The 23,157-nt window shown below is 37.9% G+C and overlaps 1 protein-coding gene across 6 annotated transcripts in view; it reads left to right on the top strand.

Moving 5' to 3' along the window:
* Positions 1 to 23,157, top strand: part of ASH1L (ASH1 like histone lysine methyltransferase) — a 224,459-nt gene that overhangs the window by 76,877 nt on the left and 124,425 nt on the right. For 5 of the 6 annotated variants that reach the window (XM_075562771.1, XM_075562808.1, XM_075562762.1 and 2 more), the window contains 2 exons: positions 4,153 to 4,197; positions 15,064 to 19,621. In XM_075562771.1, coding sequence (XP_075418886.1) covers positions 4,153 to 4,197; positions 15,064 to 19,621 — 4,603 coding nt within the window. The remainder of the gene's footprint in view (positions 1 to 4,152; positions 4,198 to 15,063; positions 19,622 to 23,157) is intronic. The other variant, XM_075562799.1, reaches the window with a different exon arrangement.

Below are 23,157 nucleotides of genomic sequence, written 5' to 3'. Positions count from 1 at the left end.
TGAGCCAAATTGTTGGAAACCATAGCTGCTTTAGTCCTAGAGCATAAAGCCTAACTATCATCACATTGAGTCCTAGAGAATTAAGCTTAACTATCATCACATTTGCTCACTAATTCACACGCTGCTTTTTATGGTTGTCTCTTCTTTTTTATTTCATTTTAATGACTGTAAATCACACTAGAGATGCTCACATACAGACAGCTCAATAAGTTCATGTTACTAATTAACTCAGACAGCTGCATGGAAATGGCTTAAGACTTTTGGGGAGAACATTAGAATTAAGGCTCAGTATGGTGACATAACAAAATAAGAAACTTTATTAAAGTTTCATTAATAGATAAGGTTAAATGTATGATGAGAGTGAAATTGTTTCTTGTTGGACCTCACTTTGTGAGTGAAGAACCATTGTGCTTATAGTCGTAAATTTTACTTTTTTCCACACTAGTCAGATAGGAATCTTGGAAATATCCCAAGAGAAACACTGTAGAGTAAGTCAGTTACATATTATGGTGGTAGTTTTTCACTTCAGGAATAAAATGACTTTGCTGCTAATATGTGGGGCAAATTAGCGGCTCATGTATGCTTCTCAAGTTATGTAGCAAGAAGAGCCTTTTCCTGGCGGAAGGTTATATGTCACATAATAGGTTCTATTTTATTGTTGCTGTTCTTTTGATTATCATATTAAGCTTTCTTCTATAATTCAAGGGGCTTCCAAAAAAGTTTGTGGAAAAAATCCATTATTTTCTAACACCATTTTCCCATGAACTTTTTGAAGCCCTTTGTATTACTAGAATAAAGCTTAATATTATAATAAAAATTTTCCATGAGCCTTTTGAAACCTCATATTTTAGCTGAGTCTTGATCATAATGAGGATGATCATAGAGGTTGGTCCTTGTTATAGAATAGAGTTCAAGCTAGACTGAAAAAAGAAAATCTCCACACCCACTGCTGTCAGGTCAATTCTGACTCATTGCGACCCAGTATAGGGTTTCTGAGACTGTAAATCAGAGTGCTCAATACGTCTACTAGTCGATCAAAAATGTAGTGTGGATAGATCGCATGGCATTAAAAAAATAGACACAAGCCTATCATCAATCCCGTGACTTAATTGATACAGAACAGCCAATCATATGCAATCGTAGGTGTCAAACACATGCAAAACAACTGTGCTGAAGTGCAGCAAAGCTGACAAACTGAGTTATCACCAATTTTTAGACCTTGGTTTTTTTCCTCTTTAACATAAGAAAGGGTATTAAAGTGAGTGGGGGAGCTTGGTCACACCCTCTCAGGACTACTACACCCTCCTAACCACCGATTTGGATCACTTGTTGTTCCCTTGTCCCTGGGTTTGTTAACACCACATCCTTTCCCCCCACCTCTCCCTCTTCCATGTCCCCCAGAACCATTGGTCCCGTTATTTTCTCCTCCAGATTGTTCGTCCAGCCTATCTTATTTAAACCTGTGGAGATAATAACATGCACAAAAACAAGACAGAGCAAAACCAAGCAACAAAATAAAACAACAACAAGCCAATGACAAAATCAAAACACAACAAGAAAGAAAAGCTTGTAATTAGTTCAAGGACTTTTTGTTGGCCAAAGTTTTTTAATACCAGAAATTATGTAGACATTTTGTTGTTTGGCTTTCCAGGGACTAAAACCAAAGTCAGATCTATTTTGACCGAAACTGAAACTGAAGCTATTGAAATTCATATCTTTTCAAAGGAAATATTTTAAAATATTCCTGTTTCCTTTCCTCCTCTATTTATAGATTAGTATTTACTTAGAATTGTTTTTACCTTATTTATAGAGCTCTCAATTACCATTTTCTTTATTCGCTTACACTTTTTGTTGGCAGTAGTTGATGATAATGTCAAAATCTAAAACTACCGCTATAGTGTCTGAAAGATGAGCATTAAAGAGTGCCAGGTTATTAGAACAAAATGTTCTTGTGTTAAGGGAGGCCTTGAGTGGAGGGCTGAAGTTTGTCTGCAGTCTTAATACATATAAATATATGTTCACTGGTCTCTATCTCTTTCATTATAAATTAGTATATGTACATATATACATGCCTATAGCTATACCTCTATAAATAGCTTTTGCCTCCTACTTCTTTCCTCTATTTTCTTTTACCTCATTCTATCCCACTATCATGCTCACCTCCATTTGGCTCTCAATTATTCCTCTTGGATACATTGCATTTGATTAAACCCCACTAGACAGTATACTCACCTCCTTGCCATCAAATTGAGGTCTCTTGTTGTTCCCTTATAGCTCCCAATTATTAAAACGTTTTGCTGTCCATTTCTCCTCCTTCCCAACTGCGGTTGTTTTCCATCTTCAGAATGTCTTCTCTTATATATAAAGTAACCATCAATCAGAACCAACTCGATAACAATTAACCACCATATAAGAAAAAAAAATAACACCAGAATTTTAAGGAAAATCAAAATAATTCTGAGATTTGGGTGAAATGGGGGAGGATCTAAACTAGAAGAATTATTGCAATGTTTTTGAATAAGATGATAACATACATATAATGTATTTTTTCCCCAAATTTAATTATATTTTAATAAAATTATAAAGAACTATATTAGCTGTGCACAGTTCATATTGAGAAAGAACAGTAACCAAGACTTTTCTCAACAGAACAATAATGTGTGGGAATCAGGCTTATTTAATAATAAAGTTATAAAGATTAGAATATTGTGATAGTAGTATGTGGAATAGAAATGAATGATCCAGAATAGAAAGCCCAAGAATTGATTCAATTATATTTGATAACTTATGTGAAGTGTATTTTCACTGAGAAGCTCTTGTGTACTCTTGGGTATTCAAATTACAAACTGCCAGGTCATCATTTCAGATTTACCAGCCACTCCTTATAGGAGAAAGATGAGGCTGCCTGTTCTTGTAAAGATTTAGAGCTTTGAAAACCTTGTGTAGGGTTGCTATGACTGGGTGGTAGTTGGCTTGGGGGTGGGTACTCCTGTAGGAGATAAAGGAATGTATGTGTGCATATGTACACATCTTATTAAGCTGTAATAGTGTTTACTTGAACCTGCACCACTTTTTTTTAAACTGCAGCATTTTTACGAATAAATGCTGCTTTCCATATCTTTTTCAAAAAGTAATTGATTTCTTGATTTTCTTTTTTTGAATTTTTCATTTAATCATTTTATTTGGGGCTCATACAACTCATATCACAGTCCATACTTGTATCCATTGTGTCAAGTACATTTGTACATTTGTTGCCATCATCATTCTTAAAACATTTGCTTTCTACTTGAACCCTCGGTGTCAGCTCCTCATTTTTCCCCTCCCTCTCTGCTCCCCCTTCCCTCCTCCCTCATGAACCCTTGATAATTTATAAGTTATTATTATTTTGTCATATCTTACACTGTCTGACGTTTCCCTTCACCCACTTTTCAGATGGTCCATCCCTCAGGGAGGAGGTTATATGTAGATCTTTGTAATCGGTTCCCCCTTTCCATCAATTCCTTAATTTTGTGGTTATGATTTCATTTCTGTTTCCCCTGCTTTCCATACTAGTTTTTTTTTTTAATATTTGGGGGCTCGTATAACTCTTATCAATCCATACATACATCTGTTGTGTCAAACACATTTGCACATTTGTTGCCATCATCATTCTTAAAACATTTGCTTTCTACTTGAGCCCTTGGTTTGAGCTCCTGATTTTTACCCTCCCTCATGACTCCTTGGTAATTAGTAAATTATTATTATTATTTTGTCATTTCTTACACTGTCTGACGTTTCCCTTCACCCACTTTTCTGTTGCCCGTCCCCCAAGGAGGGGGTTTTATGTAGATCCTTGTGATCAGTTCCCCCTTTCTTCCCTACCTTCCTCTCCTGGTATCGCTACTCTTATTATTGGTCCTTAGGTGTTTATCTGCCCTAGATGCTCTGTGTTTCCAGTTCTTATCTGCTTCATTGTACATGCTCTGGTCTAGCCAGATTTGTATGGTAGAATTGGGGTAATGACAGTAGGGGGAGGAAGCATTAAAGAACTAGAGGAAAGTTGTATATTTCATTGTTGCTAAAACTGCACCCTGACCATAAATAGTTGTTTTAGATATCTTTCTATCCATTTTTCAACCCATTCTAATCCAGTTTTACCTTCTCACATTACAGAAACTGCTGTTGCATGATCACCAATGCTCAACCCAACAGATAAATGTATGTACTGATGTATTCATTGCCACAGATGCCATTTCTTCCCAGGATTTCCATATGTTAGGATGCTATCAGGGTCACTCTCTTTGTCCTCTTCTTTCCTGGCCCCTTTACTTCTGGCTCCTCAGTGTTTTTATGTTCCTTGTTTTAATGATGCAATTTCAGGGGACACTTCTTTTTTGTCCTCTCTTCTATTTCTATTCAGTATTATTTATTTGTGTCTTTCACTCTCTAAGTTTTAAATATCTATACTGTTGACTTTTAAGATTTACTCCTGATACTCGCTTTTTAGTTTTCCTTCAAACTTAAAAAAATAAAATAGCAAAATAAAAAGTACGACTATTTAGTTACTTCTTACTCATAATGACCTGTGGGGCCCAACCTCCACAACCTAATATGTCATAAGAGGCAGTTGTGTAATTAAGGGTAAATTAAAGCACCATCAGACAAGACATAAACGGTTCACCTCTTCCATGGAGACCAGAACCAAGGAGTGAGTGAATGTATTTTCTTAACAGGCTTATATAACCTTGGGCTAGCAAGCCATCTCATACACATATGTAACAGGAAGGAGTGTATTGGGCATACACGGGACAGGAAGGTGCTTAGTAACAAGATGGGCGGGTTCTAGAGTTATGATGGTGGCCTAACCTTGGCCTTCCTTGAGCATTTCTCCAGTGGAACAATCTGTGATCCTTATCAGAAGGGAATGGGCCTTACCTAAGGTGTTGCGGTGTGATTGCGCCTGATGGCAGATAACCTTCAAGGGTAGCAACCAGGTGCTTCCAAGCAGCACTTTAAAATTGGCATGATCACGAGGGGCCTTAGTGGAGAATAACGTTTAGTTAGGAGAATGTGACTAGGATACGTCTCCAACTCAAGAGCATGAAGGCCTCCCTCCCTGCACGAGAGCCTCGCTTCCGAGACTCCTTAAAATGTGAGCATAGAGAACTTGCCCAAATGCACTCTCTTCCTGGTTCTCAGTTTCCCACCGTGACCCTAAATAGGGATCTCAAAGCTGTAAATCTTTAAAGGAGAAAACAGCTTTATCTTGCTCGTGAAGAGCAACTGATGAGTTTGAACCAGCAACCTTGTAGTACACTTATCCGACAGTGCCACCAGAGCTCCTTTCCTTCATTCAGGCATGTCTTTTTTTATCATCTCATCACTTTCCTTGTCTAAACCACCATCATTAATGTATGAGTACATCTCTATACTCTTGTTTTCTGATAGTCTTATCAAAAGAGTAGCTAAAGGACCTATTTGAAAATGTAAGGAAGACTCTTCATCATTCTACATTTTATAGCTACAGTTTCAGTCTTTATAATATCCTCAAGTACCTCCATGCTTTAGCTTTACACACCTCGCGTATACCTTTATTCTTCTATCCAGTCACACATTTTCTGCTATCGTAGTATTCTTGTATTTGCTCAGTGTTACCTAATTATTGAGACCTAGCTGACTTGACTTTGTAAACCCTCTCCTAGAACCCTCAATTCTCTTATGTTTTTCCCATAGCAGTTGTTACCTTTCAATAAACATTTTTTTTAAATCACTGTGTTTTGCTTCAGGAGCCCTGGTGGTGTAGTGGGTGACACATTGTGCTGTCTGTAAGGTCAGTAGTTTGAAAAACACTGTAGAGAAAGATGCGGCTTCCTACTCCTACAAATTCTAAGTCTCACAGAGACCCACAGAAGCAGTTCTACCCCATTCCACAGGGTCTCTATAAATTGGTTTAGACTCAGTGAGATACAGTTTGGTGTTTTATTTCATTGTGTGTCATCTAGCTAACCCCTAGAATATAAACTCCACGTTGCTGCTGAGTTGTTGCTGACTCATGGCGATCTCATGTATTACGGAATACTATTGTTCCTTACTGCGCTCTTGCCTGTAGTCTCTATGGAATTAGGTTGCTTGGTCTTTCCTTTGTGGTGCCTCTGTGTGGATTCAAACCACCAGCCTTCTAGTTAGTGTAAACCATTTACACTAGCCAGGGTCCTATAAGCTCTATAAGGGCAGGATTTTTTTCATCTTTATTGTAGCTTGATATATCCTCAGTATTTAGGCATTCAGTAAATATGTTTGAATAGAGTCAGGTTGACAGTGAATTTTTAGGCCCTACATATATTAAATTATAAATATCACAAGCTTATATAAATAGAAAACTTACTTAATACCGTAAAGATAATTCTGTCTTCTCTACATGACTGCACAAAGGTGAAACCATTTGGAAGTATTTAAAACTTCAAATGGACCTCAAGATTATCTGGTGGCCAGAGAACCAGATAAAAATGTTCTTAGATTTAGACAGTAGTCATGACTACATTAATTCTGTATATGTGAGAAAACCACTATACACCCTTTAAAAGAGTAAGTTATATGGTATGTAAGCTTTGTCTCAGTGAAATTGTTATAAAATATGTAGCCAAGAATTTTCTAAAAATCATTTTATTGAGGGCTCTTACAGTTATTTTTTTAATTGTTTATTGGGGGCTTGTACAAATCTTACAGCACTTATAACACTCTATACATCCACACACATTTATACATATGTTGCTATCATTTTTTTCAAAACATTTTCTACTTGAGCCGTGGATATCAACTCCTAATTTTTTTCCTCCCTCCCCTCTACTCCCACCCACCCAGAAAATTTTTATAGGAATATAAAGAGGAAAAATTTAGTCATTTTAAGTATTAAAACATTATTAAAAAGTTAGGTGTCCCGGGTATCAAAAGAGATAGTGTTTGGGGTCTTAAAGGCTTGAAGATAAACAAGCGGCCATCTAACTCAGAAGCAACAAAGCTCACATGGAAGAACACACCAGCCTATGTGATCACATGGTCCCGAAGGGATCAGTTATCAGGCATCAAAGCACAAAAAATCATATCATTGACTGCACATCTCCATGATACGATCGCCGAGGACAAACAGGTGCATAAGCAAATGTGGCGAAGAAAGCTGATGGTGCCCGACTATTAAAAGAGATAGTGTCTGGGGTCTTAAAGGCTTGAAGGTGAACAAGCGGCCATCTTGCTCAGAAGCAACAAAGCCCACATGGAAGAAGCACACCAGCCTGTGCGATCACGAGGTGCCAAAGGGATCAGGGATAAGGCATCATCAAAAAAATAAATAAAATCTTACCATAGTGAATGAAGGGGGTAGTGCAGAGTGGAGACCCAAAGCCCATCTGTCGGCCACTGGAGACCCCCTCACAGAGGGGTCTAGGGGAGGAGATGAGTCAGTCAGGGTGCACCGATGACAAATACAGCTTTCCCCCAGATCCTGGATGCTTCCTCCCCACCAACTACCATGATCCGAATTCTACCTTGCAAGTCTGGATAGAGCAGAGGTTGTACACTGGTGCATATAGGAGCTGGAGGCACAGGGAATCCAGGGTGGATGATACCTTCAGAACCAGGGGGTGAGGGGCAATACTGGGAGAGTAGAGAGTGAGTGGTTTGGAAAGGGGGAACTGATTACAAGGATCTGCATGTGACCTCCTCCCTGGGGGGACTGACAACAGAGAAGGGATTGAAGGGAGACGCCGGATAGGGCAAGATATGACAAAATAATTATAAATTATCAAGAACTCATGAGGGAGTTGGGAGCGGGGAGGAGGGGGGAAGAGGACCTGATACAAAGGGCTTAAGGGGAGAGCAAATGCTTTGACAGTGATTAGGGAAAAGAATGTACAGATGTGCTTTATACAATTGATATATGTATATGTATGGATTGTGGTAAGAGTTGTATGAGCCCCTAATAAAATGTTTTTTAAAAATTGGTCTATATGGAGCAACAAAAATTTTCATAGAATGCAAAAATAGTATTGTAATATTTAAAAAATTACAACATAAGTATGATTTTCAAATTTAATACATTAAAATTATGTGTAGTATTGTTTTTTTTAAAGTTAGGTGTCGCTCTAGTTCTTAAATGCTTTCCCCACCCCCAACTATCATGATCCCAATTCTACCTTACAAATCTGGCTAGATGAGAGGCTGTACACTGGTACATATTGGAACTGGAAACACAGGGAATTCAGGACAGATGACCCCTTGAGGACCATTGCTGAGAGTGGTGATACCAGGAGGGTGGGGGGAAAGTTGGGTAGAAAGGGGGAACAGTTTACAAGGATCTACATGTAACCCCCTCCCTGGCGGATGGACAACAGGAAAGTGGGGTCAGGGAAACGTCAGACAGCGTAGGACATGACAAAATAATATATAAATTATCAAGGGTTCATGAGGGAGGAGGGGGCGGGGAGGGGGGGGGAAATGAGCTGATACCACAGCTCAAGTAGAAAGAAATGTTTTGAGAATGATGATGGCAACAAATGTACCAATGTGCTTGATATAATGGGTGTATGTGTGGATTGTGATGAGTTGTATGAGCCCCCAATAAAATGATTTAAAAGAAAATAGGTTAGGTGCCCTGGTGGCCTAGTGGACTATACATTGAGCTATGAACCACAAGATGAGCAGTTTGATTCATGCTCTCATAAAGATTTTACAGGGACAGTTCTACTCTGTCCTAGTGTGTTTCTGAAAGCCAATATTGACTCGATGGAAGTGAGTTTTGGTTATGCTTAAATAAAGTTACAGATTAGAACACTACATTATTGGCTCTACAATAAACTTATCGACAATTGAAACAAAATATAAAACTTAGAAAAAGACCAAAATATTGGTTCTGGCTCATAGCTACCTTACATAATAACAGAACAAAATGTTGCCTGGTCCTACACCCTCTGCACAATTATTGATATATTTGAATCCACTTTTGTGGCTTCTGTATCAATCCATCTCATTGAGTTTTCACTCTTGCTATTTACCCTCTACTTAGAGTGATGGTGTTTCTAACATAAGCAAATCAAAGTCTTACCATTGCCCCTTCTAAGGAGCATTCTGATTAATTTCTTTTAAGACTCATTGTTTGGTAGGGGAAAAAGACTCATTGTTCATTAATTTTTTTTCATTGTTCACTTTTTTTTCAAAAGCAAAAGTTCATTTATTTCTGAGTAATCATGAAAGTCCATTGTTTTGGAGGAATGAACAAATAATACCTAATTTTCATAACCACTCAAGCTGCCCAACAAGGCATATAAATTTCTTTGCCAACACCAGAATTTGAACTCATCATTTTTTTCTTCTTATATGGTGATTATAAAGACCATGGTTTGGGTACGACATTAGCCCCTTCAAAGAGACTTCTTCCTTTTTTAAGAAAATCTGCAAATTTCCCCACTGTGATGTGTAGCTTGATTTCTTGATTGGTGCTTCCATGAATGTTGTCTGTTGATCCAAGTAGAATGATGTCATTGATAACTTCTAATTTTTCTCCATTTATCATGATATTGTTTATCATAATGATATGTGATAAATATATTTCAAATGAGTGGGCATGAAAACAGTAACTTTTATCTTAAAACAACTGGCTGGCTTTGGGGCAAGATAAGTTTCATTCTTCCCCCAGATTTATAGTTTTAGAAACAAATACCATGACAGCATTAATAGAAAAGGATGTGGAAATTACGTTTTTTGAGAAAAATTGAGTCTTTCCAAATTTGATATGAATATGAAACTCTAAGGAAACACTAGAAGGCAAGAGATATTTATAGAGGTCTAATTATAGGCATGTATATATGTAAATACACTAATATATAACAATAGGGATAAACGTCTATGTACTTATGTTACGTATCAAAGTAGCAGGTGGACAGTGGGTCTCTACTGAAGTCCTACCTCAATGCAAGAACACTTTGTTCTAATAACCTGGCATTCTGTGATGCGCACTTTCCCAGCTTGGATCACTAAAGACAAAATGGGTGCATAAGCAAATGTGAAGAAAGCTGATGGTGCCCAGATATTACAAGATACAGCAACTGGGATCTTAAAGGCTTGACATTAAACAAGAGGCCATCTAGCAGGGAAGCAAGAAAGCCCACAAGTGTCAAGGTGCCAATGGGATCAGGTATCAGGCATCAGAAGACCCAAAACAAATGGTCATATAGATGCGAACAAGGGGGGGTGGGGCGTCAGAGTAACCCATCTGTAGGCAATTGGACATCCCTTCACAGAAAGGACACAAGGAAGAGACAAGCCAGCCAGGATGCAGTATAGCACCAGTGAGGCACAAAACATTCCTCTAGTTCTTTAATGCCCAGCGTATAACCCCCATCCACCCAGGGGGACAGAGAACAGAAACACCAGTGAAGGGAGACAATGGGCGGTGTAAGATACAAAAAAATTATAATTTATTAATTTATCAAGGGGGAGCGAAGGGGATAAAAAAGGAGCTGATACCAATGGCTCAAATAGAAAGTGTTTTGAAACTGATGATGACAACATAGGTACAAATGTGCTTGATACCATTGATAAATGGATTGTTATAAGAGCTGTAAGAGTTCTCAATGAACGATTTATTTTAAAAATAGATGAACACAGAGAAAAAGATAAACACACAAAAGCAAGAAATGAAACTCTAAAAGAAAGATTATTTTCTTTAAAAAAATTTTTTTCTTTCTTTGATTATTTTATTTTCATAGTTGAGATTTTGCTCCAAAGTCAAATGGTTTAAATCATGCCTCAATTAATTACTGATTAAGTGACCTTGAATAGCTTATCTAATTTGCAAGTACTACTTTATCTCTTCAGTGTGTCTAATTACTTAACTTCATCACATGACTATTGTGAGGATAAATAACAGAATCTGTGGGGTACTCATTATAGTCTTTAATATGTATTTGAACATATACAAGATTTTTAATAATGTTAAAGGAAAAATGCACTTCACTGTCCCGCGTCAACTCCCAATTCATAAGGACCGTATGGGACATATTAGAATTACTCCTATGCATTTCCAATAGTGTAATAGAAATCCTCTTTCTCCCCTCTGAGGTGGCTAGTGATTTCAAATACTGACCTTGTGGTTATTCGCCTGTATTAGACTGGGTTGACTAGAGAAACAAATCCAGAGACACTCGTGTGTAAGTGAGGACTTCGTTATTAAAGAGCAATTGTATATTAAAAAAAAATCCCAGCCTAGTCCACATTAAATCCATAAGTCTGATATTAGCCCACATGTCCGATACCAGTCTATAAATTCCTCTTCAGACTCATGCAGCATATGCAATGACACCGAATCCAGGAAGATCATAGGCCAGTGGGTGGAAAGTTAGGGATCCAGTTGGTGGTGGAAGTATCCCAGTGCTGGCAGCGGTCTCCATGTGGCTCCTTCAGCTCCAAGGTTCTCGATCCATCAGCGTAGCTCTATCTGGTTTGTCAGCAGGAATGTCTTGTAGGGAAAGTGTCAAAGCAGAGAGTGTGTCTCTGGCTTCCAGTGAGCTATTTATCTCCTTTGTGCCTCCAAAATGAGGCCATCAAGCTGCGACCTGATTGACAGGCTAGAGTCCACTCCTTTGCAAGTTGATAGGAGATTATGTAACTACCACAATGCATAGCCTAATTTGCCACCAGGACTATGCATCAGTAGGTCTGTAAGGCAAGCAGATCGCCAGGCCTTCTGTGGTAACATTTTGTAGATTCAAAGTGCTAACCTTTAAATTGGCATCAAGTACAAACCATTTGTGCCACCTAAAGACCTTTTCTTTTAGGTATTGAGTATATTGTATACACTTTTGTCACATATAAACTGGACTTTTGCCAGATTGAAACATATTAATCAGAAAATGACTGGAGAGAAGGGAAACTGCTTGCAGTTGTTGAGTTCATGTGCATGCAAAACTAGAGCTACATACCCATCACCAGAGTCATCTTGTGCATTTCCTTTCTCATGCTTTGAAACATTTCTATAAGAAGCCACTTCTGTAAGAAGAATGCTTTTTAGGAACTGTTGACAAGAATCTACTTATAGCCTCCCCCCTGGGGGAGGGACAGCAGGGAAGAGGGCAGAGCAGGGGGAGACGTCAGACGGTATAATATATGACAAAATAATAATATATTATGATGAAGGGTTCATGAGGTAGGGGGCAGTGGGGAGTGAGGGGGAAAATGAGCAGCTGATATTAGGGCTCAAGTAGAAGGCAAATGTTTTGGTCATGATGATGGCAACAAATGTACATATGTGCTTGACACAGTGGACGTATGTATGGATTGTGATAAGAATTGTACAAGTCCCCAATAAAATGATTTAAAAATAATAAATAAAAGAAGAATGCTTTTTAGAGACGTTTTATGTATTAGAAATGCCTATTGATGCAGATTGTGTGATATTTTGCTTATTGCTTAGAGCTTGAGAATACTTACTTTTATAAAAGACTTTGTTTTGTATTCAAACTTAAAATTACAGATTTTTAACTTTTTTCAGTAGTTTATTTCTTCTGATTCTGAAATTTTTAGCTTCTAATGTTATATATATGTGTGTACATATTAGGTTCTTATTTGATGTAGCTGTCTAGATTCAATGTAATTCGCAGTACTTCTTTTCATATACTCTCTGAATACAATATAACCATATAACCTTTCTTCATGGGTAATTTTGTACTCTTTCAAATGCTGTGTCTTAAAGCAATTTTTTTTTTGCATAGTTAAAATGGTAACTTGGTATGCATTTGATGAATTGTTTTCAGTATAACAGGATTTGGGCCTTTTTTCTTTATGATGTAATTTTGCTTCTTGGCTATGTAAGTTATTCATTTACGTAATTAAAATTTTTTAATTAAATTTTTTAATTAAATCTTTTTGTTGGGGGAGGGGGAAAAAAAGAGGACCTGATGCAAAGGGCTTAAGTGGAGAGCAAATGCTTTGAGAATGATTGGGGCAGGGAATGTATGGATGTGCTTTATAGAATTGATGTATGTATATGTATGGATTGTGATAAGAGTTGTATGAGCCCCTAATAAATTGTTTTAAAAAATAACATATTAAAAAAGTCTTTTTATTGGGACTCATACAACTCTTATCACAATCCATAGATACATCAATTGAGTAAAGCGCCCTTATACATTCATTGCCCTCGTCATTCTCAAAATTCACCTTCCACTTGGATTCCTGGAAGCAGCTCGTTTTCCTTTTTTTTCCCTGCCCCTTCCTTCCTACTCCCTCCTCCCCTCATTTACGTAATTTTAAAAGTCAAAATCATAATGCAGCTATGTCTAGCATCTAGTCCAGTTTTTCCCCACATAACTTTTTAATGATTCTGGGGATTTATACATATTTCCCAATCCCCGTTTATACAAAGGGAATACTATCTTATATGTTATATATATTAAATAATTATAATTACATTATAACTACTGTTGTAAGTGTTGCTTTTTTCCCCCTTCCGTTACTAACATATCCTGGAGATGATATATACTCTCTCCCCATTCCCTTGTTTTTAGTGCCATCATATTTCATAGTACAGGTGTACCTTAGTTTATTCAGGCAGCCTTTGAAAATGATCATTTAGCAGTTTTCAGACTTTTGCTGTTATAAATAATGGTACACTTTAATAGCCTTGTGCATACATTATTTCATATTTTTCTTAGTGGAATTCTTTGCTCTAAAGGCATGATTAAATGCAGATGGAATTTTGATAGCTGTTATCAAATTCCCTTCCCTAAGGGTTATACTTTATTATACTACCACTACCACTGTCCAGTTTACATTTCTTCTATATAAAATTTCTCGGCTATTCTTTCTTGTCTTTTTTCTAAAGGAATGTTCGATCAACTTTTCTAGTTCCCATAGAAATCATGGTGTTATTATTTCTAAGATTTCATAAAAATTAGAAATGCAAGGAATTTTTCAGAGTTATGCTATCTTTTATTCATATAATATGCCATCTGTTTGTTTTATTGGATTTTTGGATTATGATTTTTTTTTCTTCATGAACTTTTTAAATCCCCTTGTATATAATGAAGAACCATGCATTAGATAGCAATATATAATAAAGAACTTAAGTATTACAACTCAAGATTTTGCATAAAAATCTCGTTTTAAGAAAATACTAATGTTTTGTTTGTTTTGCCTCTTATTCCTCTCACATTATGAGTGGGTTAAGAGAGTAGGAGTAGATCCAAAATTGCTCTTTGTTGGTTTGTAATCATTGAAATCAGTGAAGGAGGTAGACATTGAGGTATTATTTTTAAAGATATTCCTGTAACTAAATTTTTTCCCCTAAAAACAGTGCATTTATATATTTCATGTACATTTAATTAGTCAAAACAAGTATGAAAGAAGAGACTTAATTTGCTTTTATAAAAATTATTTTTATTAATAATTTTATTAGGAACTCTTACAGATAGTGTAATATTTCATACTTCAGTTAGGTCAAACATAATTGTATAATGGTTTTCTATCAGTTTCATAACATTTTCTTTCTTGAATTCCTTAATATCAGTTCCTCTTTATCCCCTCCCTCCTTCACCCTAACCCCCAGGAGTACTGATTATAAATTATATATTATTGTTGTTATTTATTTGGCCATATTTTACATCCAATCTATTCTTTCACTTGCACTTCCATGGTTCATTCTCTTTGTGTAGGATTATACAGTCCTCTTTGCTATCAGTCCGTGCCCCTACCCATGCTCATGTCATCAGGGAATCATTGCTCTGTTTCTGAAGGGTTATCTATCTTGGCTTTCATGCATCCAACGATCTTAAGTATACAAATAGACCTGTGCAGGTCAAAGCAAGGTTGAAAAGGTTAACAGAAATAGTATCTTAATGGTCTTTAGTAGCAGATAATCTAAGAGAATGAACTTTGCTAAGACAGATATGGGATTGTAGCCCGATCCTTAACTATCTTTATTACCATATCATCTTATACCTGATAGATGGCCAGTTAACATTTTGAATTGTAATGCAGTACTGAAGTGGTGTAAGATGTATTCTCTCTGAAACATTTTTTTTGTTCAAATTTTAGGATCCTTCAAAGTTGTACAAGAAAGCAGGTGATGTTGCAGCCATTCAATGCCAGTCTGAAGAGAGCATCCATCTTCATTCCCATGGAGAAAATAATCCTTTATCTAAGAAGCTTTCTCCGGTACACTCAGAAATGACAGATTACATTAATGCAACACCATCTACTCTTATTGGTAGCCGGGATCCTGATTTAAAGGATCGAGCATTACTAAATGGAGGAACTAGTGTGACAGAAAAGTTGGCACAGCTCATTGCTACTTGTCCTCCTTCTAAGTCTTCCAAAACAAAACTGAAGAAATTAGGAACTGGCGCTACAGCAGGATTAGTCAGTAAAGATTTGATCCGGAAAGCAGGCATCGGCTCTGTTGCTGGAATTATACATAAGGACTTAATAAAAAAGCCAACTGTCAGCACAGCGGTTGGATTGGTAACTAAAGATCCTGGGAAGAAGCCAGTGTTCAATGCAACTGTAGGATTGGTCAGTAAGGACTCTGTGAAAAAGCTGGGAACTGGCACTACAGCTGTATTCATTAATAAAGACTTGGGCAAAAAAACAGGAACTATCACTACCGTAGGACTGGTGAGCAAGGATTCAGGAAAGAAGCTAGGAATTGGAATTGTTCCAGGTTTAGTGAATAAAGAATCTGGCAAGAAGTTAGGACTTGGCACTGTAGTTGGATTGGTTAATAAAGACTTGGGAAAGAAATTGGGTTCTGCTGTTGGCTTGGTGGCTAAGGACTGTGCAAAGAAGATTGTCACAAGTTCCACAATGGGATTAGTTAATAAGGATATTGGAAAGAAACTAGTAACTTGCCCTATGGCAGGACTGGTCAGTAAAGAGGCCATAAACCTTAAAGCTGAAACACTGCTGCCCACTCAGGAACCACTTAAGGCTTCTTGTAGTACAAACTTCAGTAGTCATGAAAATCAGGAACTTTCTGAGTCCTTGAAAGACAATGCCACCAGCAAAACTTTTGAGAAGAATGTTATACGGCAAAGTAAAGAGAGCATATTAGAAAAGTTTTCAGTTCGAAAAGAAATTATTAATTTGGAAAAAGAAATGTTTAATGAAGGAACGTGTATTCAGCAAGACAGTTTCTCATCCAGTGAAAGGGGGTCCTATGAAACCTCCAAGCATGAAAAGCAGCCTCCTGTATATTGCACTTCTCCAGACTTTCAAAAGGGAGTTGCTTCTGATGCATCTACAGCTAAGTCCCCTTTTAGTGCAGTAGGAGAAAGCAATCTCCCATCCCCATCACCTACTGTATCTGTTAATCCTTTAACCAGAAATCCCTCTGAATCGTCTACCCAGCTGGCTAATCCGTTACTTTTAAGTCCTGGCACAGAATTAATGGAAGAGATTTCGGAATCTGTTGGCAAGAACCAGTTTGCTTCTGAGAGTCCCCATTTGAACATTGGTCATAGGCCTGTGGGCCATATCATGGACATTGACTGTAAAGGTATTGATAAAGAGCTACATGATTCAAAAAGTACACATAGAGATCTTCCAAGAATCAGCTCTGCCCTAGGGAAAAAAACCAGTCTCACTTCTGAATCCAGTATTCATACAATTACTCCTTCAGTTGTTAACTTCACTAGTTTGTTTAGCAACAAACCCTTTCTAAAACTTGGTGCAGTAAGTGCATCAGACAAGCACTGCCAAGTTGCTGAAAGCCTAAGCACTAGCTTGCAGGCCAAACCATTGAAAAAGAGGAAAGGAAGAAAACCTCGGTGGACTAAAGTGGTGGCAAGAAGCACCTGTCGGTCTCCTAAAGGGCTAGAACTAGAAAGATCGGAGCTTTTTAAAAATGTCTCCTGTAGCTCACTATCAAATAGTAACTCTGAGCAGGCCAAGTTTATGAAAAATATTGGAGCATCTTCCTTTGTAGATCATGACTTTCTTAAACGCCGATTGCCAAAGTTGAGCAAATCGACAGCTCCCTCTCTTGCTCTTTTAACTGATAGTGAAAAGCCATCTCATAAGTCTTTTGCTACTCACAAACTCTCCTCCAGTATGTGTGTCTCTAGTGACCTTTTGTCTGATATTTATAAACCTAAACGAGGAAGACCTAAATCAAAGGAGATGCCTCTATTGGAAGGTCCACCGAAGAGGACTTTAAAAATCCCAGCTTCAAAAGTTTTTTCTTTGCAGTCTAAGGAAGAGCAAGAACCCCCAATTTTACAGCCAGAAATTGAAATTCCTTCCTTTAAACAGAGTTTGTCTGTGTCTCCTTTTCCTAAGAAGAGAGGCAGACCTAAGAGACAAATGAGGTCACCAGTTAAAATGAAGCCACCAGTACTCTCGGTGGCTCCATTTGTTGCCACTGAAAGTCCAAGCAAGCTGGAATCAGAAAGTGACAACCATAGAAGTAGCAGTGATTTCTTTGAGAGCGAGGACCAACTCCAGGACCCAGATGATCTAGATGAGAGTCATAGACCTAGTCTCTGTAGCATGAGTGATCTTGAGATGGATCCAGATAAAAAGATTACCAAGAGAAACAATGGACAATTAATGAAAACCATTATCCGCAAGATCAATAAAATGAAGACTTTAAAGAGAAAGAAACTGTTGAATCAGATTCTTTCAACCTCTGTAGAATCGAGTAATAAAGGGAAAGTGCAATCCAAGCTCCATAATACAGTGTCAAGTCTTGCTGCCACTTTTGGCACCAAATTGGGCCAACAGATAAACGTCAGCAAGAAAGGAACCATTTACATAGGAAAAAGAAGGGGTAGAAAACCAAAAACTGTCCTAAATAGCCTTCTTTCTGGTAGCCCGACCAGTCTTGCTGTCCTTGAGCAAACAGCTCAGCAGGCAGCTGGGTCAGCATTAGGACAGATCCTTCCCCCTTTACTGCCTTCAGCTGCTGGTAGTTCTGAGATTCTTCCATCACCTGTCTGCTCTCAGTCTTCTGGGACGAGTGGAGGGCAGAGCCCTGTAAGCAGCGATGCAGGCTTTGTCGAACCCAGTTCTGTGCCATATTTGCATTTACACTCCAGGCAGAGCAGTATGATTCAGACTCTTGCAATGAAGAAGGCCTCCAAGGGGAGGAGGCGATTATCTCCTCCTACTTTGTTGCCCAATTCCCCGTCCCACTTGAGTGAACTCACCTCTCTGAAAGAAGCTACTCCATCTCCGATTAGTGAGTCTCACAGTGATGAGACCATTCCCAGTGATAGTGGGATTGGAACAGATAATAACAGCACCTCAGACAGGGCAGAAAAATTTTGTGGGCAAAAAAAGAGGCGGCATTCTTTTGAGCATGTTTCTCTGATCCCCCCTGAAACCGCCACAGTCCTGAGCAGTCTTAAAGAAAAACATAAACACAAATGTAAGCGCAGGAGTCATGATTACCTCAGCTATGACAAGATGAAAAGGCAGAAACGAAAACGGAAAAAGAAATATCCCCAGCTCCGCAACAGACAGGACCCAGACTTCCTTGCAGAGTTGGAGGAGCTCATAAGCCGGCTCAGTGAAATTCGGATCACACATCGAAGTCATCATTTTATCCCCCGAGACCTTCTGCCAACTATTTTTCGAATCAACTTTAATAGTTTCTATACACACCCTTCTTTCCCTTTAGACCCTTTGCACTACATTCGAAAACCTGACTTAAAAAAGAAAAGAGGGAGACCCCCTAAGATGAGGGAGGCAATGGCAGAGATGCCTTTTGTGCATAGCCTTAGTTTTCCTCTCTCCAGTACTGGATTCTATCCCTCTTATGGCATGCCTTACTCTCCTTCGCCACTCACAGCTGCTCCCATAGGATTAGGTTACTATGGAAGGTATCCACCTACTCTCTATCCACCTCCTCCCTCTCCTTCATTCACCACCCCACTTCCACCTCCTTCCTATATGCATGCTGGTCATTTACTTCTCAATCCCACCAAATACCATAAGAAGAAACATAAGCTGCTTCGACAGGAGGCCTTTCTTACAACCAGCAGGACTCCCCTCCTTTCCATGAGTACCTACCCCAGTGTCCCACCTGAGATGGCCTATGGTTGGATGGTTGAGCACAAACACAGGCACCGTCACAAACACAGAGAACACCGTTCTGAGCAGCCCCAAGTTTCCATGGACACTGGTTCTTCCAGATCTGTCCTGGAGTCTTTGAAGCGCTATCGATTTGGGAAGGATACTGTTGGGGAGCGATATAAACATAAGGAAAAGCACCGGTGTCATATGTCCTGCCCTCATCTCTCTCCATCAAAAAGTCTAATAAACCGAGAGGAACAGTGGGTCCACCGAGAGCCTTCAGAACCCAGTTCATTGGCTTTGGGGTTGCAGACTCCGTTACAGATTGACTGTTCAGAGAGCTCTCCAGCTTTATCCCTTGGAGGTTTCACTCCCAACTCAGATCCAGCCAGCAGTGATGAACATACAAACCTTTTCACAAGTGCAATAGGCAGCTGCAGAGTTTCAAACCCTAACTCCAGTGGCCGGAAGAAATTAACTGACAGCCCAGGACTCTTTTCTGCACAGGACACTTCACTAAATCGGCCTCACAGGAAGGAGCCACTGCCTTCTAATGAAAGGGCTGTACAGACCTTGACAGGTAAGAGGGTTATTTTGTTATTTGTATTTGAGAAGTAGATTTTTTTTTTACCTTTTGGTTGCCTGATTACGTAGTAGTTAAACTTTGAAAAGAGCCACTGTGTTTAAATTAATATAACTTGAAATATTTTCTCCATCACTTTTACTTTCCTTAGATGTATGTTGGTGTATGTTTTTACCCCTGATTTAGTATTTTGAGCAGTCCCTGGGTGGCACAAATGGTAAACTGCTGTACTAATAATACCGATCCAAAAGTAGGAGGTTCAAACCTCTTCAGAGGCATGTTGGGAGAGAGACTGGGCTATTTGCTTTTGAAAGGTCAGAGCCTTGAAAACCCAGTTCTGCTCTGCACAACATACTTAAGGAATCTACGGTACTTAAGGGCAACTAATAAGGTGTTTTGAGAAGAATTATCAAACCAAAATATGTACACATGCACAATTTAAAACAGAACAAATGGCTGTTCTATATACAACAATATGCTGACAAAATTTTAGTGAGAAATGCTTCATAGATACTTGTTAGAGGTGTCAGGCTTTTAATAAACACTAATCTGATAATTAATGTACTAATGCGTTACAGAAAGAGTGTGTTGCTACACTGTATGTCTCAATCAAAATCCAGGCATTAAAACATATCAGTTGATTATGAAATTTAGCTGAGCAGAGGAACTTCATTTTGTAAAGTACATTCAAGCTATATTTGTTCCATTATGAAATTCTTTGAGGTTAGACTTAAATGCTATCAAAAACAAGTCCTCTTAAAATTGACTTTTCCTTTAAGTTGCCATATTAATACTGTCAGTAAGCCTTTTTTTTTTTAAACTGAGCACCTGCTTAGATAGATTTTACAGACTTTCAATCAGAAAATAGAAAAAAGTTTTTTGGTTAAGAGCTTCCTCCGCTATATTGCAGAATAATCCAACGTGTTATTTTCTCTCCACTCACTCCATCTCCGGTCCAATGGTATACTCCTTTTAGTGCTGACAAAAAAAAAAAAAATCAAAGGTGTTATTTGTAACTGGAAATGTAATTAAAATGGCTCTTATTAGTGTATGTTGTAAAATCATCTGCACAATGACCTTGTTAGTTAAATTATTATCATCACTGCCAATTTTAGCCATAGTAAATAGTGTGATCTTGTTTTTGCAATTTTTGTTTTTATTTTAGTCACTTAACAGTGTTACACAGCTGTGTAGTTTCAAATACTAGTTTTTAAGGTAATTGTTCAGTGCAGATGACTGGTTTTTGATAGAACTTTACTCTTCCATCTCAAAACTTACAGTAATTTTTAAATGTCTGTTACATTTTATCTTCTTCAGAGCCACTTGTTATGTATAAAAAGACATGAAACAGTCTAGTTGATACATTTGTAATATCTGAAAAGTGTCTTAAGAATTGAGACAAGATAAACTCCCTGCCATTGAGTGTATTCTGACTCCTAGCAACCCCATAGAACAGAGTAGATTTGCCTCTGGGTGTTTCCAAGGCTCTAAATCTTGTATGTGTGTAGAAAGCCTCATCATTCTCCTGAGAAGGAACTGATGGTTTTGAACGACTGACCTTGTGGTTAACATCCCCATTTGCTTGTTTGTTTTTAAATCATTTTATTGGGGACTTGTAGAACTATTATCACAATCCATAGTACATTTGTACATTTGTTTCCTTGATCATTCTCAAAACATTTTCTTTTTGCTTGAGACCTTGGTATTAGGTCTTCATTCTCTCCCCTCACTCACGAACCCTTGATAATTTATAAATTAATATTATTTTTTCATGTATGACACTGTTCGATGTCTCCCTTCATCCAATTTGTGACATACTATGGCATCAAGGTTCCTAAGACCAAGCAAAAACGAAAATAAGAAACCTTAACCATTCAAACAGATATTGCTAAGTCATCATTCTTTATCATGGACCTCAAACCTAAAGAAAAAAAATGACTCCAATAAGTCCTGCACCCTTTGATGTCGTAAGTGTAATTGTGTATATATTTATAATATAATCTTGTATGAAGCAGCCTTGGTGGCACTCAGCTACTAACTAAAAGAGCCACAGACTGAATCCACCATTCATACAGCTCAGTAAAGATTTGGCAATATGCTTTTGTAAAGAATACAGACTGGAAACACTAAGAGACAGTTTATCTGTGTCCTTTGGGATCGCTGTGAGTCAAGCATTGAACATTGAACCTTGAACTGCAGTGATTTTGGTTTGTACCTAGTGACCCTTTTTTCTAGAGAAAATTTATACATCGGTCCTCTTTGTTCTCTTTAAATGTCACCACCTCTCCCATATAATAGAAAAATTAGATGTATTATGAGGTGTAAGTGACATTCTAATTCTTAACCCAGTGATTGGCACATACTATGTGCACAGATATTTGTTAGTTTTACTATCTGCCCAAAGTAGTTAAAATGTTTGCTCTAAAGGAAAGCCTAAACTACCAATGGAATAAGAAATTTTGTTACTAATTTCCATTTTTCCTCAGCTTTTGAAAAATCTTAGTTGAGAAGCTGTAGGAACTATAGTTTTAAATTAGTAATTAAAAATAAATATAAACTTTAGGCTCTGTCAGCCAAATTTTGGGAAAATATTCAACCAACAGCAATCACTGGATAAGATGGCACAAACAGTTAAGCAGTTAGCTACTAACTAAAAGATTAGAAGTTCAAATCTGCACAGGGACTCCTAGGAAGAAATGCCTGACCTATTTCCAAAAGGTCACGGCCATTGAAAACCCCATGGAGTGCAGTTCTTCCCTGAAACAAATAGGGTCAACATGCTTCAAAGTCAGTTCAACAGCAATTGGCTCAGTCTGTGTCAGACAGTCTGCTTTGTAGGTCTTTGATTTACAGTAGGGAACCGAGCACACAGTTCATTGTTTTCATGGAATTTATAATAGAAGCAGAGCTAGATATAAGCAAAAAAATTGCAATTTCAACTCATAAAAGTGGTGATACAGGCTATTTAGAGATTGTATGCCTATGTATAGTCCTGTGACGTCCCTGAAATGGGTGGCTTAACTTAGAGAAGGCTTCTTCGGAAAGTCATTCTAAACCAGAAGGATGAGCAGCAGTTAGCCGAATCAACAGAATTCCATTCATGCATCCACTTACTCGTTTATTTAGCAAAATAGTCACTGAATTTCAAATGCACCCAGCATTGTTCTAGTAACTGGTATATAGCAGAGAGCAAAAATCTTACACCTACCCTACCTTTGAATTTAGCAAAAGAAGATAGTAAGTATCATAGTATGCAATCAATAATTGCGAAAAATTGCTCTAATAATAAAACAGTGGTATGGTGAAGAATTATTTTGGCATTCCAGAAGAATGAACAAAATTTTCTTCGAGGTAATAAAGCTAGAAAGCTCTGTAGAAGGAAGGGATGATGAGACTTTGTCTTATGTACTTTGAAAGACATCATAAAAGAGTAGATATAATGGAGATGGACGACATGCTTGGTAAAGTCAAAAGAGAAAGACCCTCATGAGATGGGGTGCACAATGGCTGCAACAATGGGGCCTCAGACATGG

Source organism: Tenrec ecaudatus, chromosome 1, assembly GCF_050624435.1.
Source record: "Tenrec ecaudatus isolate mTenEca1 chromosome 1, mTenEca1.hap1, whole genome shotgun sequence".
In the NCBI taxonomy this organism is placed as follows: domain Eukaryota; kingdom Metazoa; phylum Chordata; class Mammalia; order Afrosoricida; family Tenrecidae; genus Tenrec; species Tenrec ecaudatus.
This window is presented reverse-complemented; position numbering and strand designations above follow the sequence as displayed.